Below are 17,254 nucleotides of genomic sequence, written 5' to 3'. Positions count from 1 at the left end.
ATATATATATATATATATATATATATATATATATATTGGTGCTAATTGTCTTGGCAGGAATGTATTCATTGCACTCTATACTCTGATTGTAATTGTACATTTTGTTTTGTATCTTCAGACATACAAGACTGTGTTGATCGAGGGTTCAGAGACAGACTCCATCATTGTTTTTTACAACAAGGTCTACATGCCAAATATGAAAACTTTCATTCTACAGTTTGCCAGTTCAAAAATGACAGTAAGTACCACTGCAAAATGAGTAAGTATTAATAGTTAAATCCTGTCAGTTAATCTTCATACTATTTCCTGTGACTGATAGAAAGTCTCCTAGTGGATGCCTGACTTGAGTGGTACATAGTATTATGTAATACTGTTGCATGGATTTGCATTTGGGACCACAAACCAACATGGTCTTCTAAAATACTGTAATATAGGTTAGGTTATGGGACCACAAACCAACATGGTCTTATAAAATATTGTAATACAGATTAGATTTTGGGACCACAAACTGACATGGTCTTCTAAAATATTGTAATACAGGTTAGCTTTTGGGACCACAAACCGATGTGTTCTAACATACTGTATTATTATATGCTCATTTTTTTCCCCGTTAACTTTACATTGTCAAAATTGTGCAGTATTACTTGATATTGAATCCATGCGACAATACACATATAGCATTCACGTGCATAAAGGAACTACTTTCTATTGTAAACAAACAAAGGATGCAGATGCCAGCACTTTTGATTTGTAAACAAATCATGTACACTCGTGTAAGATGCTCTTTATGTTGTGGTTGTTTAAATTTGTTTCTGGATGAACTAAAACAGATGTTTCGTGGACTGCCACATACCAGCTGCTTTGGCACATTCCACGTTGATACAATGTTACTGATTTAGGCTAGCTACAGTATATAACAGACACAAGATAAGGTCCTTACAAATAACATACAAGTGACAAGTCATATACTCTCTTCTTTAGCAGGTGATAAGAATGGCAAAATAAAATATACTTAGTTTTACATCCTGAATTTCCTCAGAATGTATTTTGTTAATTCTGCAGATCTGAATTACATGAGCCATGTCATAGATTTTCAATCTGGATTACACATTTTGAAATTTTGCTGTAATTTCGATGATAAGTGCAATTGCATCCTCCTTACTGCACTCAAAATGAAATAAGCATTAAATTCCATAGCGTCTTTTTGATAATTGCAATTGAAAGACTTCATATTTTTCCCACATTATGATTTCAAACATTCAGTGACAGAAACAGAAACACAATTGCAGATGTCAACACGCTTCTCCCTAGCTGCTTCAATCTCATGTATTTCATGTGGAATTGTCACATACAAATCCAGCCCATAATCACAAAATTTCCTAGAATCGAGGAAAATACCAGAATCTATTCATTCAAGGTCAAATGGAAAAGTTGTTGCAATGCACATTCATTCACAATACGACTCCAAATTTCAATTTTAACTAGACACACCATTTTCTTTCGAAAGTTATGTCAAGCACATGATTAAGTTCAGATTTATCTGGGTGGAGTTATGTGCGCAGTAATACTGTTGATTTGTGTAACAATGAAAGTTGCGCTTGTGTATTTAGTTTGGAATGCGGCATACATTCAGTTACTTTGTTCTTGTAGTGTAATTTTGTTTATATAATTAAATCTTAGGTAGAATAAAAAAATGAGCATATAATAAAAAGGTTACTGCATTTGTATGGGAAAATATGAATGCGTTTTGTCGGAAGGATATACTGCACTCCCAAGGTTGTGCAGTATTCCTTCCAAAAACTTTCATATTTTCCCATACAAATGCAGTAACCTATAAATACAGGTTAGCTTTTGGGACCACAAACCGAATGACCCTTTAAAATACTGTAATACAGGTTAGCTATTGGGACCACAAACTGACATGGTTCTACAAAATACATCACAGGTTAGCTTTTGGGACCACAAATCGACATGGTTTTTTAAAATACTGTAATACAGGTTAGCATTTGGGACCACAAATTGACATGGTTCTGTAAACTGCTGTATCACAGGTTAACTTTTGGGATCACAAACTGACATGGTTCCTTCTGACCCTTGCTGCCCCACATTTTGATATTTGGACATTTTTGTTGTGTGTAGGGTCAGAGCCAATTGCCTATTGAAAAGTTATAATTTGGTAGCTGCTTACTAGCTGGACTAGCAAACTTAGGTGCCCTTACATTAAGCTATACCAGCATGATTCTGTATGTCTTGAATCTGTTGACACACGAGATAAAACTAGTGTTGATGAAATTTTACCTGGAACTCGCAGTTTGCATTGCTAGTCACATGCCATAAACGGTTGTTAAACTAAATTAGATAGGAATATTGTGCTCTGCAGACCTGCCAACCCTCACATGAATTTCACAACTCTCAATAGCAATTCACAGATTCATGCCGCATGCAAAAGAATCTCAAATTCCCAAATTCTCAATTGACATAAATCATGAATAAAATATTGTATCTCATTAACTGCAAGTCAAAATAGCAGCAATGGTCACTCATAGCCATAACAGTCCTGTATTGCTAGATGCTACGTTAGTAAAACTATATTCATTTGTTACAGTTTTTGCCCAGTAGCAAGCATTGTAAAGTATATAATCTATATTTAGAACAGAAGTTTTCCAATTACTCTTGAAGAAAACTGGTGCCCAACTGATTTTTTTAAAGTGGCACATGTATATACTCATAGCAAGAATTGTTTCTAAAAATCAAAAACCAAATGACAGCTTTTTGAGTGTAGGATTTTTTCAGATATTAAAAGATTAATATGTGTCATAATTTGCAAGAGTTCATATTTTTCTGTACATATGCTGAAACCACTAATTGCTAATCATTTGGCCTTTCATCTTACGGATTAATACCATTTCATAATTTAAGTTACACAACAGTTAAAATGTTTTCACCACCATGGAAAAAGATATGTATTCCACAAAAAAAGTGAAATATAGATTGGAGTACACCAAAAACTGGCCTTGCATTCAGCCATCAAACATTGATGTACATTATGCTTGTCATACAGTAAGTATGCTGCAAATTTTAGAATTGGGAATGTGCAAAGAGGCTGATATCGTTGCTTACAATTTAGTTGTCATACATGTATTATATAATAATACTATTATACAGTACATGTGTGACAGATAAATTGTAAACAACAATACGAACCCCTTTGGGCATGTGGCAGGACGATGTAAAAAAGCACACAGCTTGCAAAAAGTACATATATATTGGAAAAATGAAGAGCACCCAGCAAATTTCAGCTCTGGAATACTTTAAGCCACCTACTCAAGTCTTGCAAGCTACTAATGCTGAAGCATTGTTTGTGAGTTTTTTTGTTGAATACAACCTGCCTTTCTCAGTTGGAGATCAGCTACAGTGACAGTGAAATAGCAATTCCTGTTGTAAGGAAAAATTAGACAAACTTTAGTGCATCCTTGGGTGCTGAAAATTGCAACAGTTTTAGTCACCAAGATTAAATGGAAGGGAAGAGGCCCAAACTGTTTTAAAACAAATTTACCATAGCCCAATTGATGAAGTTAAAGTTTGTCACAGCATCATACCATGACATATAGTGTGAAGTTTGTGTATATCAGTAAATTTGGCTGCAGAAAATGTGTACTTGTAATCAGTGTAAATAATGTGGTTTATTTTTATTTTGGGATTTTCGTATAATGCAGAACTAACCATCAGAGTGGATGGAGCTAGTGTCATGTTATAATTTGTCACTAAATGTGTTCAAAATTCACTAATTTTTATCACTCTTTTCACAAATTGGAAGGTTGTCAGCTCTTTATGTCGTAATTTGAAGTTGCATCAAGGAGGTTTACAAATATATGTTTTAAATACAGGTACCTAGAAAGCCCAAAATGGCTGAATCCCATTGTGGTTCATTGTTAGATGAGGATTACATTCTGCAAATACTGGCTGATGATAGTTATGATGACAATACTTTTTAAAGTTAGGAAGTATATCAGATTATTGGAGCTGATAAAAGTGTTGATGGAGATACCAGTGGGTGATTTTGAACCTGAAAATAGTGTCAAATGTGAGTCTGATGGACAAAATAGATGGCATCCCAGTCAATCACCCTTTCAACAAAGGTAGAATAGGAAGAATACCAAACCAAATTAATATAAGTTCAGTTGAAAAATACAATGCAATTTTAATTTCTTTTCTCAAAAACTATTTATCCCTGTGGTATCATGTGCAACAGAACTAGATATCCCTATTGGGGTTATGATAAATAAATAAGAATTAACAAAAATGAAATTAAGAAGTAAAGATATTTTGATCAAATACCTCTGTTTTGTGGCTAAAATGAGTCCTGCTGTGGATTGTGAATCATATTGACACATGGCACAGGCATATCATTACACCCCTAATCAAAGGTTAGGTTTTGAGACCACAAACTGACATGGTTCTACAAACTAGGCTAAAAGATAAAGAAAGTCAAGTAAAAATTTGAATGACTCAATAAATATCTTATCTTGCTTGGTGAGACAGCTATCACTTTTCCATTTGTGATAGTATCACAATAATTGAAGCTAAATTTTGTGAACCAGAAATATTGGTCTAGAAATGCAGGTGAGACACCATGTTGAGGGCTGTTCCATTTAAACATACATGGTACTCGGGAAGGCAGTTTTTAAAAATATATCCAGGGTACTTTGATTGTTATAGAATTCATGTTAAAATGGTAAGAAAATTCAAAACCGCATCTATTGGTCAGTACCACACATTAAATGTGCCTTCCCTGGGTCCCAGGTGTGCTTTACTGGAATATCCCTGAGCAGAAGACTTATTTTTTGATGTATTTTTCATCATGTAATATTTAGATTGTACTTTTTATGCAAAAATACTTAATTTTTGCCACTTGTAATAGCAAAAAGTATGCTTATACCTCTCTCAAGGTTGGCATGCATTGGAATTTATTCTGGATGTGCAAAGATCCAGCTTACAGGGTTACCATTCAGGTCTGGAATTCTGAAAAATGTAGCATTAAAATTGAAAAATGCTTTTCCAAGTCTTAAAAATGTTTGGAAAAATTGGAGAATGACAAAAAAGTTTTGAAATAGTTCTAAATTGTCATTATTACATAAATCGGTAACATGACTGATTTTGCATTTGGGACAAATAAACACATAAGTGAACATATCTTTTATTTTCTAAACATTTACACTGACGAGCTGCCAGCTGCAACTTGCTCTTTGTTCAAATTATTTGATGTCACCACAAGAACAAAGGGACATTTGTTTTGGTTCTCCATAGTTGGCCTTTGGTGGCAAGTTCAATAACATGTGTACCCTTCATCAAAGCAAGCCATCCACAGTCTTCAGTATAACTTACAAGCAATTCACCTATCATCAAAGGAAGTTAGCTTTATTCAAGATCAGATTCTAGTATGTCCATTATTTCAGTGTTTTGGATGAAAGCCTCTTACCATTTGGGTGTCTCCCTGAAAACAGCTCCATTACGTACATTGTTGGGTCTGGAAATTGTTATATTTTGGTCTGGAAAATTTCTGGAATCTTTATTTAAATTTGTCGCAGGAACCCTGAGCTTAGATTTTATGGAATGAGTCATAATAACCAGGTACATTCCAATCTCACCGACTCTGAGATGTTTAAATTATGAATTTAGGATTGATTGAATTTAAGTTAGAAATATCGATATTTTGTAAATATGAAGATTATTCGAACAGCTTAATCTGGATATGTTGAACTTGAGTTTTCAGTCCCTAACATGGTAATTTAATCGAATTAGCACACAAGGAGATGCCTTTTAAATCTTGGTGTACCAGTGTGCACTGCAGCAGCCAGATGAGTAACATCATTCACTCATTTTTCAGATGTTTTGTACAAGACCACCTAGGAAGTGAAATTAATGCTTTTTCTTACCTCTAAGTTGTTGACAGATAGGGTGTTGATTTCACGTGGCAATCACTTTGGTATCTAAATGCATCTCTAACTACCCTGTAGTATCCTCAGTGTTAAAGTGTTTTACTTTACTTTTGTACCATTTTCCACTACCACTTCATATCTTGTATATTGCTTAGGGACATGGATGACATGCAGGCCATGGACAGTTTCATCTTTATAGTACACATGATAAGGGACATGGATGACATGCAGGCCATAGACAGTTTCATCTTTATAGTAGACATGATAAGGGACACGGATGACATACAGGCCATGGACAGTTTCATCTTTATAGTACACATGATAAGGGACATTGATGACATACAGGCCATAGACAGTTTCATCTTTATTGTACACATGATAAGGGACATGGATGACATACAGGCAATAGACAGTTTCATCTTTATAGTACACATGATAAGGGACATGGATGACATGCAGGCAATAGACAGTTTCATCTTTATAGTAGACATGATAAGGGACATGGATGACATACAGGCCATAGACAGTTTCATCTTTATAGTAGACATGATAAGGGACATGGATGACATGCAGGCAATAGACAGTTTCATCTTTATAGTACACATGATAAGGGACATGGATGACATACAGGCCATGGACAGTTTCATCTTTATAGTACACATGATAAGGGACATGGATGACATGCAGGCCATAGACAGTTTCATCTTTATAGTAGACATGATAAGGGACACGGATGACATACAGGCCATGGACAGTTTCATCTTTACAGTACACATGATAAGGGACATTGATGACATACAGGCCATAGACAGTTTCATCTTTATTGTACACATGATAAGGGACACGGATGACATACAGGCAATAGACAGTTTCATCTTTATAGTAGACATGATAAGGGACATGGATGACATACAGGCCATAGACAGTTTCATCTTTATAGTACACATGGTAAGGGACATGGATGACATGCAGGCAATAGACAGTTTCATCTTTATAGTACACATGATAAGGGACATGGATGACATACAGGCCATGGACAGTTTCATCTTTATAGTACACATGATAAGGGACACAGATGACATACAGGCCATGGACAGTTTCATCTTTATAGTAGACATGATAAGGGACATGGATGACATACAGGCCATAGACAGTTTCATCTTTATAGTACACATGATAAGGGACATGGATGACATGCAGGCAATAGACAGTTTCATCTTTATAATACACATGATAAGGGACATGGATGACATACCGGCCATAGACAGTTTCATCTTTATAGTACACATGATAAGGGACATGGATGACATACAGGCAATAGACAGTTTCATCTTTATAGTACACATGATAAGGGACATGGATGACATACAGGCCATAGACAGTTTCATCTTTATAGTACACATGATAAGGGACATGGATGACATACCGGCCATGGACAGTTTCATCTTTATAGTACACATGATAAGGGACATGGATGACATACAGGCCATAGACAGTTTCATCTTTATAGTACACATGATAAGGGACATGGATGACATACAGGCAATAGACAGTTTCATCTTTATAGTACACATGATAAGGGACATGGATGACATACAAGCCTTAGACAGTTTCATCTTTATAGTACACATGATAAGGGACATGGATGACATACAGGCCATAGACAGTTTCATCTTTATAGTACACATGATAAGGGACATGGATGACATACAGGCCATAGACAGTTTCATCTTTATAGTACACATGATAAGGGACATGGATGACATACAGGCCATGGACAGTTTCATCTTTATAGTACACATGATAAGGGACACAGATGACATACAGGCCATGGACAGTTTCATCTTTATAGTACACATGATAAGGGACATGGATGACATACAGGCCATAGACAGTTTCATCTTTATAGTACACATGATAAGGGACATGGATGACATACAGGCCATAGACAGTTTCATCTTTATAGTACACATGATAAGGGACATGGATGACATGCAGGCCATGGACAGTTTCATCTTTATAGTACACATGATAAGGGACATGGATGACATACAGGCAATAGACAGTTTCATCTTTATAGTACACATGATAAGGGACATGGATGACATACAGGCCAGAGACAGTTTCATCTTTATAGTACACATGATAAGGGACATGAATGACATACAGGCCATAGACAGTTTCATCTTTATAGTACACATGATAAGGGACATGAATGACATACAGGCCATAGACAGTTTCATCTTTATAGTACACATGATAAGGGACATGAATGACATACAGGCCATAGACAGTTTCATCTTTATAGTACACATGATAAGGGACATGGATGACATACAGGCCATAGACAGTTTCATCTTTATAGTACACATGATAAGGGACATGGATGACATACCGGCCATAGACAGTTTCATCTTTATAGTACACATGATAAGGGACATGGATGACATACAGGCCATGGACAGTTTCATCTTTATAGTACACATGATAAGGGACATGGATGACATACAGGCCATGGACAGTTTCATCTTTATAGTACACATGATAAGGGACATGAATGACATACAGGCCATAGACAGTTTCATCTTTATAGTACACATGATAAGGGACATGAATGACATACAGGCCATAGACAGTTTCATCTTTATAGTACACATGATAAGGGGCATGGATGACATACAGGCCATGGACAGTTTCATCTTTATAGTACACATGATAAGGGACATGAATGACATACAGGCCATAGACAGTTTCATCTTTATAGTACACATGATTGTTTTAATCTGCTCAAAGATAGCAATTTCTGTATAACTCGGACTGCCAGTTGCTGAAGCAGGTTCCATTTTAACTAGTTTATTTTGTTTCTAATCATGAAAATTTTAATTTATGTATATTTAGGACTCAGAAATGTAGTGATGGGATAATCATTTCTTTCTTTCTTACAGCAGCCAAATTTGTCTCCCATTCCCAGATCAGTTTCGTCATCTCATGGTGCTGTCCCAAGCTACAGGTATAATTTACACAGTGCTTCATGGCTTTTTGATACTTTTGTACCCAAAAAAGTGTTCACAGCCTTTCCGATATTTTTGTAGCAAAAATAAGTGCAGTGTAGCTTCTGATGGCTGTTTATTTATTTTGTTTAATCGTGAAATATCCTTTTTGTTTTGTTGATTATGTTTTTAATCCAAGCCCTGGGTGACTGAGTGGCCTAAGGTGCACACCTTTAAATGTCATTCCCATATCTCACCTGTGTCCACACGTGTTAATTCTCAGTGGACCAATGAATATATGAGAAAGCTTGCCAGTAGATTCCCATAGGTCATGGTTCTTTCTGGGGTTTTCATTAAATACAAGAGATCAGTTGAAAAACGAATGGAGATCCTATGTCTCTGGATTTAAGTCCTGCTCTTCTGTGAAGTTGATATGGAATATTGGCAACAAAAAGCAGCTGTGTCAGCCATTTATAGATGGAAACAGTCACAACCATACTAGAAATTTAAAATACACTAGTTGAAATACTCTTGAAAAATTCCTCATAAGAGAATTATTCTCAAATCTTCCACCATCTCAATGACTTCAAAGCAAAAGTTCTGCTGAATTCATAATCTGCTACTGCTGAAGATTACAATAAACCTTAAAATTTTAACTGCGAGAGCTAAAAGCATCTCCAGAGCATGACACTTCAACAGGATATTTACTACCAACTTTTCAAACACTTAGGTGACACAGCTCATAATACATTGCTAAACATTTGTAAGAAAATTTGAGGCAGCAGTTTTGATGAGGAACAACATAGACACAAGTACCCAAGCCTGGGAAGGGCCAAACTGACCCTTGCAGTTATCATCCCATAGCATTAACAAGCTGTGTTTGCAAAACCATGGAATGGATGATAAAGGATAGGCTACTATGAGGCATTCATTCAAGAGAAGTACAGCAGACATTTTGTCAGAATTAGAGCATTCATTGTAGTCATTTTCATAAAGAAAGAACATTATAGTTGCCATCTTTTTTTAACTTGAATAAAACTTATGACACACATGAAAGTATGTCATAATGAATGACCTATTGAACCATATGACACCACATATAAGTATGGCATAATGAATGACATATTGAACCTAGGTATAAGGGACTGCCTGACTTTATCTCCAATTTAAAAAAAAGAAGATATTTCATAGGTAGGCAGTACCATTTCTGAAAGCTGTTTTAAGGAGGTGTACCCCAGGGCAGCATATTGTCAGCCACTATATTCAACATCAGAATCAACAGCATAGAGAAATGTCTTAATCTAGGAACTGACTGCTGATTGTATGTTGATGACTTTTTGATCTGCTGCAAACAACAGTGTGTTCATACTAGTAAATGTCAAGTACAGATGAGCATTAGCAAAGTTCAGAAATGGGCAGAAGAAAATGAGTTTGGTTTTGTAAAATCAGAAACTAACTGCATGCATATTTGCTGATTAAATTTTATTCATGATGATCCAGAGGTCTATCTTGACAGTTTCACATTCTTATTGTGGTGAAGACTAAATTTTAAATGGTTGTTTTTGATGTGAATTAACTTTTTTTTTACATATGCTAGATGCCTAAGGGACAAATGTGAAGAAAAAACCCTACAGATTGAGCAGCAGATTGGAATGTATTGCACCAGCCACACAGTTGACTGTGGCTCAGTTGTGTACAGATCAGTTGCGTACAGATCAGTTGTGTACAGATCAGTTGTTTGCAGATCAGTTGTGTACAGATCAGTTTACAGATCTTACCTGCAGATGCCTGATCCAATACAGTCAGTGACTTAGACTCGAAATGCATTAGAACTTCTCCTTCAGAAAGGCTCAGTTTTGAGGCTTATGAATAGTCATATTTTTGAACTAAATTTAGTGAAATCAGCTTCCTATCATAGGCCTATAGTCCCTATATAAAAACAGTTTGATAGATTGAGACAGTTGGAGCTGCCACTGAAACACCTCATAGTACCATCTTGAGCCAGTCATAAGTCTTGCAGAATCTTAAATATGACAATCTCTTATTAGCCTGGATCATACAAAATTATGATCTCATGAGATGTATGAAGAGTATTATGTACTGTTGAGGGGCCCTGGGTATATGAGTAGACTAAAGCACTCACCTTTGCCCATCATTGCCATCTCACCTCTGACAATGTAGGTTTGAGTCTCGAGCTTGACCTAATTGTGTGTGAAAAAGCTTGCCAGTAGCTTTTTGTGTGTCACTGATTCTTACCAGGAGAATGATACTGATCTGGCCTACACTTTGCCACTTTGGAAATCTTATTATCACTACTCCTTAATGAATGTCTTAGTGACATGGGGTTTTCACCGAAAGATTTCCTATAATGCCTTGTCCTAAATTAACCAGTCTAACATCCAACATGTCCACCCTGGCATCCATCTTTAAAATCCTGTTATCACAATTCCTCCTAAATGTAATGTTAAATCAACATGGTCTTTAAACCAAAAGATCTTGTACGATGTCCGGTTTGCCCTGAATGAAAATGATGCCAATCTGGCATACAATATGGCCACCATCTTGAAGAACTTATTATCAGTACTCCTTCTAAAGGAAAAGTCATATTTACATTGAATTTTCACCAAATATATCTTACAGTATCTAGTTGGTTCTAAATGAAAAATGGTGCAGATCTGACATCTAGTATGGCCACTGTGGCAGATGTCTTGAAAATCTTGTTGTTACAACTTGACTGTATTATCATATCAGCATTGGGTTTTCACCATAAAACTTCTTATGGTATCTAGTTGGTCATTAATGAACACGGTATAGCTATTGCATCCAATATGGCCACCATTTTGAAAATCTTATTTCTACTGCTGTTGAATTCATGGTCATGTTAGCATCAGGGTTCCCACGCTACCGGGAAATCGGGAGAAATGATAAATTTTTTTCCGACTAGGAAAAGTCCTTGATTTTTGCAAATGCAAATATTGATGAAAGTCGGAAAAAAACCCGGGAATTTTCCCCCACAACTTGGCGCCCGAACCAATTATGCAGTTGAGTCGTAACTGAACTGATCGTGAGTTAAGTTTAACGAGTTCTAACCAGAATATTAGGAGCTTGCAGTGTGGATCATTTTGGTGCTTGCCATAAACATATTTATTGAGACAGTCCAAATGCTCAGTGGATTAGATTCATCTGGTAGACTTTTTGTTTTACAGACAATTCGATATCCGTATCTGTTTTTAATTGGGAGGTATGAAAACCAGTCTAGAATCACAAGAGGCCAACATGGTGGCATTAAAGCATATATAGCCACTTTACGGATGGGCTAGCAAACATTGTTAAATCAAGTTATACCTTCATGAAATCAATATGAAAATTATTTTCTTTCTCAGAAATTGTGAGTATTAAAATTGTTGTCTTTAATCTGCTGAAAGGCAATAAAACTAATGCATTGATGAAATTTGAGTTGGTACTAGCGATTTTGATTCCTAGTCACAAGAGCACACATAATCTCACCACCGTCATTTTGAAATATTGTAGAAAAAAATATTACATAATAGTCTTATACTGGTTGTAATAAAAATACAAAAACGAAAGAGCACAAAATTCCCTATATTTTTTTCCGAGACCAACTTCTGGAGTTGTTTCACATGACCACTTCGTTGACGTGCTCTCTCACGCAGGGAGCATACAAAGCAGGGAACCAGACTACTCTGTGTGAAGAATCAGACTGGCCAAGCTTCTTGTAGTTGTTCTTGAAATAAATATGTTGAGAATTATATGTTCTTTCTGGGTTTTTACAAAAGGTATCAGACTTTTATTTAGCATAATTGAAATTTTGTACGACGACATTAAAAAGGAGTTGTTGATATCACACGACTGTTGGACTTCTGATGTCGTTGTGTGAGAGTTGTGAAGTCTTGTGATTATTAACACAGATGGCGAGTACCGGGCACAAGCACATGATTCTGGGGTAAACTAATCATGTGTACACTCACCAATTAATGTGTTAATTGGTGAGTGTACACATGATTAGTTTACCCCTGAATCAACTGCCTGTCTTACTGGGTCAGGTTTCATCTATGCCGAGTTTTGTCTAGTCTATCAGCGAATTAAGGACATGACGATTATAATACTTGCCAATTTTGAGAAAATAAATTTCCTATCGATTTCATGCAGGTATATGTCGATATAACATAGTTTAAATTTGCTAGGCCCGCTGGTAAGCTATCTTATGGTGGCAGCAGATTCCAAATTTTTTATGTGTAATTGCTGTAAACCCACACTCCATCCTAAATGTCCAAATGTGAAAAATGGGGTTGGAATATTCGGAGGAAACACAATTAGAAAATTTTGAATCTCTGAGACGAACTTTGGTGCAAAACTATTACATTGTGACATGTAGCTTGAAGCATTGGTTTCAGATCTTAAATAGAACTCAGGAGAAATGGGAAATTGTCATCCCTTTTATTATATATTAAGAAACGATAAGAGCCCATGTATCAGTACAGATTTTGGGACTGGTTTAATGAACTACAAAAAGACAAGTTGATTTTACAGAAAATTCAGTCCTTGTTTATACAATAATATATAATTTTGAAGGTCTTTTGTCAAAATTTAAATCAACCCTTTTGTAAATGTCTTTAGATGATGGAATTTTTAACCAAATCATCTTAAGGAGTTTAGATTGGTTGAAAAATCTTGTTTGAGATTTTATTGGCACACATAAATTCAGGGTTAAACTTTTTTCTTTACAAGATAAGATTCCAATACTTGGCATTTATTGGGTTTTTTCATACTGCGATAGGAAATGGTTACTTTGTATGACATGCAGATATATTGCTCTAGAATTCTTTGGAATTAAAGGCTTGAAAGGAAACAAAATAATTTATGCTCATTATGTTGTTTCCATGTAGCAACATAATGCAGGTAAGCAAAGTAAGGTTAGAATTTGTATTCTGTACATTGAAATGGCTTTAAATACCTATTTATAGTGATATAATCAGATTTGTTTTTCGTGTTACTCATTTTGTGGTTTTGTACATAATCATCTTTTCTGACATATATGTTTTTATGTTTTGGAGAGCCTTGAAAGAGAAACATCTTGAGATTTGGAAAATGCATGTTTTATAATCCAAAATGTTCTTTAATTCCATTCAGTAATGGTTATATGTTAACCTTGGAAAAATTAATTTCATCCTGGAAAAGACCTGGAAATTTATATTTAGAAAAGTGTGGGAACCATGTAGCATAAGGGTTTTGGTAAGAGACTGGTGTGATATCTGGTTTGCCGTAAATGAAAATGGTGCTGATATTAGATCCAGTATGGCTAATATAATTTTGTTGTTGTTGCTCATCCTGAATGGATGGTTATATCGACATAGGAAAGCCAAGAATATCAGCTGGTTGGAACACTCAGGTGTTAATATTTCAGGGGATCCAATAGGTCAATGGTTTTTAATGCAGGTACATGTTTGCATCCTCTTGGATAATACAATTGCTATATCAAAGTGATTACAGTGAAAATGATTTTATGATTGGTTGAAAATGTCAGGTTTTGCAATTAGGTAATTAGCCTTTTGCTCATGTATAAGTGAGGTTTTTATCTTACAGATATATTTTTTGTTACTGCTGCAAGCAAAGTATTGGGATTGGGAATACTGAGTCGGCTTCTCAATCCAACACACTTTGTTTACTTATTAATGCTCAAACGATGGGAATTATGTTCATGAAACTTTGAATGTTTTTGTATCAAGATGTATTATCTTATAAAAAAGGATGGAGTTTATGTGAACATAATTTGAACAATTTCCCTGTGTTTATTACAAATTAGCTATACATCATGCTCTTTATGAGTTGATATTTCCAGAACAATTTGAGAAACCTGGTATGATTTGTATCATGACATGAGACTGAGACCTATATACAATCTGGCTTTGTGAAATTATTACCTTCAGAATTACAAACCCATTTTAAAAAAATTGTATTTGCACTTTTTAATGGGTCTATTCCGTAAGCACTCGCTTACCAACAGTTCTAGTACTGACTCTTATGTTAATGTGTTAAACAGTAGTTATTGCATATTGTCAAGAAAACTGTATCGTGTCTAGAGTTGATTTACATTTTTATTTCTCTCCAGTGTCATTATAGAAGAATTGATATATTTTATAAATTTTGCCAGTTAGCAAGACAGTTAACTAATTTACTCTAATGTATTATCTTGATGCAGTGTTCCTGGTCGCAAAAATTTCTACGTATCACCACTGAGGAATTCACCATTCAAGGCACCAGTCCATTCACCAGGTCAGATGACTCCTAGAACCCACCAACTCTACAGCTTTGGAGAAGTGCTTGGGGTGCGAGTTCTCAATTTTATAATTTTATTATGTTCTAGAGATGGGGACACCGATAGCTATGTTGATGAAGGTGTGCCTTTTGGTTAATGTTTTTTTTTCTTTTGATTCAGCTCATGCAATCTGTTATTGCAGAATTGTTTCACTTCATATTTGGAAAAAGACTTATTGCAAACTTCCCTTTTCCATTTCCTACATGTGCCCATGAGTCACATCTCAAAGTGGATTTATGGGTTGAAGATAATGGATACTGCATTTTAAAAAAACATAAAGTTTGCTTCAAGCACTTGAATTATGATAATCCTTGATATTGGATTAAATTTTTTTTATATTGTATACTTCTGCATACCTCAGCACAGTTGACTGGGACTGAACTTCACAGAATTTGCATGTGTATGACAAAAATGCTTGTCCTTCGGATTGTGCAATGCATGTTAGATATTTCTTATAGCAGTTAAAATCTCTTTATTGTACACAGACTTTATGATGCGTACTGCATCTGGACAGCATAACAATGAACATTATAGATTTATGTAAACTCCAATCCAGTGAAATTATCTCATTTCCAAGCTGCATGCTCTTCGGTTACAAAAGAGATTAAAAAACAAAGAGCAACATTTGTATGCTGAATTTACAACTACTATATGTGCTAATCCCAAAAGCATTGTTTATCAACAGTAACACATAACTGCCTTAATGCACTACTTTGGAGTCAGATAAATCCTGACATAATAGGTTTCATATGATGTGTTTTTTTTTTATAAAGACGATGTAACTTTTCACAGCATGCTTGAAGCTTGCAGTTTGTACTGAAAATCACATACTTTTATTAATTAGTTAAACAATGAAATGTGCACAGATTTTGTTTATTTTAATGGCAATTTAGCTACAGTATAATATCCTGAAGGTAATTTATGTAAATTAAGTGAAGGGGGTGCTTCATGATTCATGAACAGTTTTTAAAGAATTAATTGGCAAAGTGAAGAAGTACAACATGATTTGTGATCAGCTGTGATTTTTAATTGCTTTTGATTTTGTTTTTGGGTTTTTTTCACAAAAGAAAACAAATGTAGCAAGTTTTCTTGCATTAGTAATAGAATTTATTTAAGAGTCGGTGTTTAAAACAAATGTCAGTATGTTTTAATCTGTAATTTTTCAGTCAGCTGAAAAGTTGAAAAATATCAATGAGACTGTGTCAAAGTTGAAGGATTCAAAGCAAACTCCGAAAAGTCTAAAGAGGCTGAATTTTGACCAAATGGAAGGTGTTGAACAAAGGTCAGTATAATGAATTTCATGCTTATCTCAACTTTGACATACATTCAGCTAGAGTGTTGTTAGTCATATATAATTGCTATCAAATTGCAGTTTTTCCCTAAATTCTTCATTTTCACAACCTTTGAGATTCCTACAGATGTCATTCTGTCACAAGAGGCTAAAATGACCACCTTGAAGTGAAGCAGTAATGTCGTGTCACCTTCCGTTAGGGCTGTTCCATATAAACATACATGGTACCCAGGGAAGGTCCTTTGAAAAAAATATGTATATACTAGGGTACTCAGATTACCGAAAGAGTTCATATGAAAAACAGTGTAAAATTCTAAATTGCATCTATATGGGTGACTATTCTATATTAAAAGTGCCTTCCTGGGGTCTCATGTATATTTTACTGGAACAGCCCTTATCATGTATTGACTTCATGGAATGAATTAACATACTTTACAATAAATAAATAATTAGCTTTCGTGGAATAGAGTATAAATAAATTATTAATGTATATAAAATGCACTCGTTTTATCAGATTTCATGCTTTCAGGTAGATGCATACTTTACAAAAAAAAAAGTTTTTTCCAGGTCAATCTGACAAAAGCATCAAGGCACTAAAGCTGCTTACCTGTTAGGTTCACTATTTGTGAATTATTAAATCTGTTACTCGGTTGATTACTAGCCTTATTTAGATGCTGAAATAATACTTACAGACCTT

The 17,254-nt window shown here is 35.1% G+C and overlaps 1 protein-coding gene across 1 annotated transcript in view; it reads left to right on the top strand.

Moving 5' to 3' along the window:
* Positions 1–17,254, top strand: part of LOC149799882 (retinoblastoma-associated protein-like) — a 140,405-nt gene that overhangs the window by 105,301 nt on the left and 17,850 nt on the right. Inside the window, exons 23-26 of the mRNA XM_089959327.1 lie at positions 119–238; positions 8,885–8,949; positions 15,150–15,276; positions 16,433–16,548. Coding sequence (XP_089815453.1) covers positions 119–238; positions 8,885–8,949; positions 15,150–15,276; positions 16,433–16,548 — 428 coding nt within the window. The remainder of the gene's footprint in view (positions 1–118; positions 239–8,884; positions 8,950–15,149; positions 15,277–16,432; positions 16,549–17,254) is intronic.

Source organism: Sinohyriopsis cumingii, chromosome 5 (genome assembly GCF_028554795.1).
Source record: "Sinohyriopsis cumingii isolate HCF-2022 chromosome 5, ASM2855479v2, whole genome shotgun sequence".
NCBI lineage: Eukaryota > Metazoa > Mollusca > Bivalvia > Unionida > Unionidae > Sinohyriopsis > Sinohyriopsis cumingii.
Note: the sequence above shows the minus strand (reverse complement) of the source record. Positions and strands in the feature narration are given on the sequence as shown.